The sequence below is a fragment of the Pteropus medius genome, unplaced genomic scaffold (assembly GCF_902729225.1).
Source record: "Pteropus medius unplaced genomic scaffold, Ma_sr-lr_union100, whole genome shotgun sequence".
Lineage (NCBI taxonomy): Eukaryota > Metazoa > Chordata > Mammalia > Chiroptera > Pteropodidae > Pteropus > Pteropus medius.
Genome location: NW_024349800.1, coordinates 55,774,783 through 55,782,490, shown reverse-complemented (window position 1 = coordinate 55,782,490; position 7,708 = coordinate 55,774,783). Strand labels below are relative to the sequence as shown.

Sequence of the window (7,708 nt, the reverse complement as noted above, 5' to 3'; positions counted from 1 at the left end):
ATTTGACCCCTGCAGCATTACCATGACCTGTTTTACCAATTCAGCTTCTACATTTGAGTAAAACTTTTGAAGAAATGTCTGCAGGTTAAAAAAAAAAAAAAAAAAAAAAAAGACCAGAAACCCACAGGTTTGTAGGCAGGGACATGACACTATGACACAGATTTGGGTTTTAGAAATATTACCTTTTAAAACAGCAAGCAAGATGTGAGAAGAAAGGACATTTGGCACACCAAGATCACTACAGGCTGATGAGATGACAAAGAACTAATTTCAGTGAAACTTCTAAAGAAACAGACAATTAAGAATTTGCATCAGTAAATTTATTCTAAGAATTGTGCATACACACCAGGCATTTATTCCCACACAGAAACCAACGCTGTAATAAAAATATTTAACACTTTGGCCATGAAACGCAAAGATATTTTAAAAACTTCTCAAACTGAGTTAATATTTGTAATCCATGCTTTTTAATTATAATTTAAAAAATATAATTGTTCATTATACTTATTGGCTATGCTTATTATATATAACATCTTTTCTGAAATTTTGTTCTCCAAAACATAACTTTTTCATAACATCAAACCATCCATATGTACCTTAGCTGTACTATTTTAAGACCAAAATTGTTTTCAAGTAGCAAGTGCTCAAAACACTCCATTCCTGATCGCCGATCTGACGCCCAGTTTTATAAATAGCTCTCTCACACTTTGTTCTTATTTTAATATGCCAACCATGATCTCACTCACATCCCAGAGTTTTCTTGCCACAGACTCATCCATGGCTTTGGGCAGTAGTTCTTCCTCTTTACAATCCCCAAAGTATTTTCCTGACACACCTTCTACCTCAGGTGAAGAGGCTAAATAGACAGAGGTCCGGGCACCTTCTGCTGGAGTTTTGAAAAAAACCCATGACACCAAGTGGTAAAGGGGTTTGAGCAAGAGTGGAATGTGTATGTACTGCCCCAAATTAGTCTGCACGACACCAGGGTGTAAGACGTTGATGGTGACATTTGTGCCTTCTAAGCGGCGGGCTAGTTCTTTGGTAAAGAGAATGTTAGCCAGTTTGCTCCGACTGTAACAGAAGCTTTTACTATAGCTTTGTTCGCTGTTCAAGTCTTCAAAGTTGATGTCTCCGTATTTATAAAGTTTGGAAGAAACTACCACAATCCTGCTGGGAGCTGAACTTTTGAGGAGTCCAAGGAGAAGATTAGTGAGCAGGAAGTGCCCCAGATGGTTCACTCCGAACTGCATCTCGAAGCCATCTTCCGTTCTCATGAGAGGGCAGTGGAAGATGCCTGCATTGTTGATCAAGACGTCCAGTCGAGGCTCTTCCTTTAAATGTCAAAAAGAGAATGGCAGAATTATGAACACGGGCTTAAATGTACCTAAAGTAAAAACTTTAAAAAGTTTTGGAAACTACTAAAATTCTATAGAATGCCTCTGAGTTTTGAACAATTAAGAAAGAGGAAAAAATAAGACTTGCACGCTTAGTAAGGCCCTGGCCTTGTGCGGGTCACACATTATCTCATCTACTCTCAACAACTCGCAAAGAGAAGTTACATGATTTGTCCCGTCTCACAGGGCTCCTAAGTGGCAAACAAAAATCTCATGAGGAAGTGTTCTAACACCGATGCACAGGCTCTTAATTAACAAGCTAGCGTGCTCTTCTAATTGGGCTTTTCAAACTATAGCTAGAGTCGATGTGAGCAAGACAGTGGAAACACAGCACGAGACAGGTCAGCATGGTTTACTCCCAGAGGTACTATATCAACACCAGAGGCAAGTTAGGACTGCTTTATTCTGTAGTTTTCTAAAGGTAAATGGTACCGCAGGGATGGAGCAACTTCAAGTTGTTTCCTTAAAATTGGGACAAGCAAGAGAGTGGGTCAGGGATGCAAATTGAGAAGAGAATATCACGAATAAATCACAAATATTTTCTAAGAAATTATGTAGGTAATATAAAAATATCAGAAATGACACAACGAATCAAATATTGTTTCACAATAACAGCAGAGGAGATTAAGAGAGGAGGTGAGGAGGCAGGACAAACATCTTTAACCTCTATTATGACTCTAGGATTGTTTTTTTTGCTATATGAAATCTAAGTCTTTCAAGGTTCAAGGGGCTCCGTGCTTAGATCTATATAGTTAGAATTTTGTACTTTGATCAGACCCTGCTGCAGCTTTCCGGATTAAAGTCCTAAAATTTAAACTGTTCTCAAAGGGAAGTCTTTTCGTTCCTTAATTCATATAAGTTGGTTTCCCCTAGCCTTTCCTAGCTTCTCTGCCTCTTTTGATGGGCAGAGAAAAATAAATGTACATGTTCCAGGTGTGAAGACAGAGTGATGACCCATGATTAAATTAATTTGAGGTCAAATTTCAAGTTTCACTGGCCCTTTTGCCAAGTGTAAGTGAAAAGAAAAATGTGTTATATTTCACAACTGTTATCAAAGCCTAGAAGTCAGAGGATTAACTATTTCTCATTCTGTCTGTCTAAGCACCTTTAGCTTTTCCAATAGTCAGCTTCAAAAAGAAGGCAAAAGTTCACCCGTGGGGGAAAGAAAGGAGTGTTCTTTTTTACTAATCCTTTGGAAGAGTTCCCTGTATTAATCATTTCTGAGCCATCATTCTTTGCTGGGCTTGTGTTATTTTAAGACTTTATCATCTACTATTTTTTAAATTCTAGGAGATAAATGACATAAATACCAAGAATACCAACCTGTGGGAAATTTACATTTCCATTTTTTAAAAAAATTTTGCTTATAGTCACTGAAATTCAGAGCCAGGAAGGAACTTAATACTTAGAAGGACAACCTAGTTCTCCGAATCTGCTTAACTTAACTGGTTCTGTCTCAAGTGGCCAAAGTAGTAAAATACCATAGATATCAGGAATGAGAAGTATATCATCATATTTATATTTTAGTGAACAGGAAGACCCACTTTTAATACTTCCAACACCTCTTATACATCAGTATTATTTATTTTTAAACTGTTTTACCTGAAAATAAAGTGGTCACTAAAACAAACATCCCCCTCAAAAAAACAAATCTCCTGGATCTGCGAAAGCTCCCAAACTGCATCGAGGTGCCCTAGTCACAAAGAATTCCCAAGGTGCTATGGAGTATTTTAAATTTTCAGGGGAAACAAAGTGATACTCTGCTAAACATCTTAAAAGTGCTAGTTCCAGGTGGTTCGCAACTTCAACATTATATTGCACTATATTCTTTTTGATGATGTCATATCTTTGCAAAGCTGTTTTTAGCAGTTGCTCTAATAAAATGCAAGTGCAAGTTTAAAAGTCAATATAGAACAAGAAATGAGGGTGGCGATGTCCAATCTGACCCTAAAGTCTGAGTAGTTGCTGCATTGAACACGTGCATATTTCTTGTAATTATGGTTACTGAAAAATTAAACAAATCTTTTTTCTTTCATTACATTACTATTTTTTTTCTAACAACTATTAAGTTGTTATGACAGCACTACTTATTAGGTTGTTTGAACCTAATTACTTCATATAAATGAACTGATTGATATTTATATTAGCCTAAAGATATCATGAAAAAATTAGAAAGTTTGGGAACCTCCAAACTTTCTCCAGACTTAAGAGACTCCATCATTTCATACAGGCATCTCTCCTGTGCCAGCTAACTTTGAATCTCACTTTTCTGAATGTCCTCTTGCAAGTTACCTCTATAGGATAGCCTTCTATCTCAGTTTCAACGGAAGACGTCCACTTCAGTGGAATATTTAGTCTCAACAAAGAAATCTGCCATCTCACTGGTAGGTAGCAGTACAGAATAAAAATTAAAAGCTAGGGCCCTGGAGACAGAGCCTGGACAAACAACTTAGCCCTATGCCTTGGTTGCCTAATGTAAATTGGGAATAATAATGCCTACCTGACAGGGTTGCCCTGAGGATTCGATGGCAATAACAGCCAAGGGCATTTTAATTTCATTAGAACTTTTAAAAAGTATCTGAAATGCTTGGAAGAGTTCATGGCACATTGAAAACCTTCAATAAATGCTGAGTGTTACATATTTATTCCTGTCCCTGTTTAGAGCACATGATCATTGAGATTTCAAGCTCCAGTGTATTTGGAAATCTGGCCAGTGTGGTTAGGAATGGTGCTGAGTCCGCTGGTGGCACAAAGCTAAATTTCCTACCACAGCAGTTAAAAAAAAAAAAAAAATTTTTTTTCCCAAGGTCCTAGGCTAGCAATTTCCCCTACTTGCTGCTCTCAGGCTTAGCGCTGGCAATCCAGAGACCTGGGCCGTCCTTACATAACTAAAGGAAATGTTCAAAAACTGGCTTATCTTCCTTTTGGGCCTATTTTTTCCCCCTCCTCAACATCCTTGGAAGACAAGACTGCCCAACCAATTTTTCCAGCCTGCAACTCCCCAAACCGCCTCAAAACCATGTGATCGTTTCTCCTTTGAGTCTCAGCCATCCCTAAGGTCACACCCCCTCGACTCTGGGCGAACCCTTCCCGGCTCCGCGCTAGGCCCGCCGTGCCCCGCCCCTCCCGGCCCGCCAAGACTCCGCGCCCGTCCCAGATCTCCAGCTGGCTCCCCGAGCCCACACCTGGAGCACCTCCTGACAGAAGGCGCGCACGGAGCGCAGCGAGGCGAGGTCCAACTCTTTGATGACGAGCTGCTCCGCCCTGCCGGCGTCGGGGCCCGGCTCGGGGCCCCCAGCCAGGAGGAGGTCGCGGCGGAGCTGAGCCGCCGCCTCCTCCGCACGCCCGCGGTCCCGGCAGCCCATGATCACCCGCGCCCCCATGCGCAGCAGCTCGGCGGCCGTGGCACGGCCCAGACCGCTGTTGGCCCCCGTGATCAGCACTGTCTTTCCGTGCATCAGAACGGTCTTCCCGTTCCCGCCTCCTTGCAGCTGCTGGACGCTGGGCCTCACGAACCGCCGGGCCGCCAGCCACAGAGTCCCACCCAGTGCGGCCAGCAGTGCCGCCACTGCAGCCGCAGCCATAGATGCCCGAGCCGAGGTCCCAGAGGCCTCTCGCGGGAATTCTAGAGTAGCCGCGGGACGAGGCTGCCGCCTGTACGCGAAGAACTCTGGGGCGCGGCTAGTTGTCCCTGGCCGCGGCGGCGTGGGGCATGCTGGGACTTGTAGTTTCCCTTCCGAGGGCATCTGATTGGTTCTGAGATGCCCGCGCTGCGGGTCGTGGTGACTCCGTGGAGCCGGCTTCCAGCCTAGGAGTGTAGGGTGAGCACAGACCTCGGGTTTTCTGGCTGTTAGAGTTCCTACCCAAGGAAATCCCAGAGTGGTGGTGGCTGTTTTTCGTGTGACTGCCTAATGAATACTTTGAATTTACAAATCCCTTTATAGTTTGGTTTACAAATCCTACATTTAAAGGCTGGCTTTTAGTGTCTTTTCCGTTAAAGGCTCCTGGGACTTGTTAACCCCAGTTCAATTTATTTTCACCCTCTGGAGAATCCTCCCTGCTTACCGAAGTCTGAGGAAAGGTTTTCCCCCCACCCTCCTCACGAGATGAGGCTCAGCAGTTAGCAACATGAATCAGGTGGGGACAGACTGGACCAGTGGTTGTTAAACTTTAGTGTTGCATCTGAATCACCTGAACGGCTTGGTGGGGGGATTCAGAGTCCCAGAACCAGCGTTCTGAATTTAATAGGTCCAAAATGGGACCGGAGAATGCACATTTCTAACAAGTTTCCTGGTGATTCTCATGCTGCTGATCTGGGGACACAGTTTGAGAACTGAAGACCATGATGGCATTGGTCCCTATAGATAAAGGAATCCTCAAATGGTCTTACTTGACACTGGCACAGATACAGTAGGAAAAGCACTTACTATAAACATAGACTTCTGAGCAGGCCGCTTCACGGGCGCCTCCCCAACCCCTCCACAAGACTATTAAATGTAAAAGTGGAGGGAAAAGTGCTACTAGAAAATGCTTCAGAAATAGTGGTTATTGCCACAGGGACCCATCTTCAAGCTGCAGACTTCATGGGTTTAGACCAAACTACTTTTAAGTGGTCATTCATTCATGTACTCGCCTATCCGGTAGGTGTCAGGCCCTGTGCCCTGTGAGAGTCACAGAAAAATAGGGTGCTTACTGTCTAGTGTAGAAATTTCCACTACTCCAGCCCCATTCTAGAACCTTCAGGCCAAGAGAAGAGACACACACGATGTGTATGGTTTGAAATAAACTCCCTATGAGATTTGGATAAACTCTCTTCCTCTCTCTTATATTTGGGAAGAATATAACATGCAATGGATAGTCCCAGTACAAAGAGAAAAGGGATGGAATGCCAGAGGAAGGTTTTGATGAGTGCTGAGAATGGAGCACAGAGGTGGGAAAAAGCACCATCACTGAGGATTAGACAAGGCACTGGGAACAGACGTCACAAGTGGTGGCTTTTATTCCATACTTCTATAATTTAAAGGTGCCCCTCAAACTTCACCAAGCCCAGAACACAACTGTTTCTTCTCTCTTCAGTTTTATCCATTGTCTGTCCTTCAAAGCCCATCTCGGTTCTTTTCATTTCCTGACCACTTCCAGCCCGTACGGACACCTACCTGCTTCAACCTCCTGTGTGACCCTCACTTGGCACTGAGGACAAACAGCCCTCTCGTGTTGGCTGAGTTTGCACATTTGACTTCCTCTATGAGGTTGTTAAAGTCTTAAATTTCCTAAAAGATAGGATTATGTCTGAGTCTCTCTTGTGATCTTTATATTGGGGAATGCATACAAAACACTAGGTACTCAATAAGTGTCATGACTGATATATTTTGGACTGGCTTACACCAAATTAGGAAGCATTTCAAGTGATGTCTGTCAGCACTGGCCTTCTTTAACCAGAGCCAAGGTGGAATATGCATATGTGGTATAGAGATCGAAGTGGGGGTACAAGAAACGAGAGTACGTGGAGAAAAGAGGAGAGAAACCCCCAGACCTGCTATGTAACTGCTGTAAACTTAAGCACAGAACTTAATGGAATGACTAATCTATTCAGGATGGGTCCTATGCCCATGGAATCAATAAGAAAATTTGGAAGGCTGTATAACAGAGAAAACAGCTTTTGAAGTAAATAAGACCCAAATTTTAATTTTAGTCCTGCTATTTATTAGCTGCTATTCTTGGACAAGCTACTTAATCTTTTTTTGATCTTAGGTTCTTCATTGATTAAAAATGAGGGTAAGAATACTATGTCACAAATGTTTGGTTTGATGAGAAATGAGGGAACGCGAAAAGGCACAGTTCACTGTGCCTTAACATGTAGTAGATTATGGTTAATAACCAACCGGTGTTTTTTGAAAACAAAACAAATATCACAACAGAATGACAACAGTGAAAAGCCAGGATACTACACTTTATGTTACATTTTGAAGTGGTGGCAAAGGCTTATTTTGCCATGCAAACATTAGGCCTACCTACCAGGCACAAAGCCAGCAACTTCATATATGAAGCTCTGTGGTCCAGATGCAGTGAATCCACCAAATAAGTTTCAAAGAACCCTTCCTAGGTGGTTCTGCTTGGAACTCATCTTAGATGGAAAGTGCCCTGTAGGAATAACCAGCTGATTTATTTCTCAATGACTAGTGTCAAAATTGGTATACACATGCAGGCAGAGTGACATTTTCATTTTGTGTTGATTTAAAGGTTGGTCACAGAGGCAACAGACTAAAAAGCTCGAATTTTCAAGAGTCTACTTAATCCTACTCTTTCCACTTCTG

At 42.6% G+C, this 7,708-nt stretch overlaps 1 protein-coding gene across 1 annotated transcript; it reads right to left on the bottom strand.

The window, feature by feature from the left end:
- Positions 1-298: 298 nt before the first annotated feature.
- RDH14 (retinol dehydrogenase 14) lies at positions 299-5,155 on the bottom strand. The gene is made up of 2 exons (XM_039887793.1): positions 4,580-5,155; positions 299-1,331 (listed from the first exon to the last, which is right to left on the bottom strand). Exons 1-2 carry the CDS (start codon positions 5,138-5,140, stop codon positions 714-716), a joined length of 1,179 nt encoding a protein of 392 aa, XP_039743727.1. The 5' UTR covers positions 5,141-5,155; the 3' UTR covers positions 299-713.
- Positions 5,156-7,708: the final 2,553 nt, after the last annotated feature.

Coding starts and splice junctions, on each gene's coding strand:
- RDH14 (XM_039887793.1), bottom strand. CDS start 5,140: ATGCCCTCGGAAGGGAAACTACAAGTCCCAGCATGCCCCACGCCGCCG. Junction 1,332..4,579: donor TCTGTCAGGAGGTGCTCCAG/GTGTGGGCTCGG, acceptor TGACATTTAAAG/GAAGAGCCTCGACTGGACGT.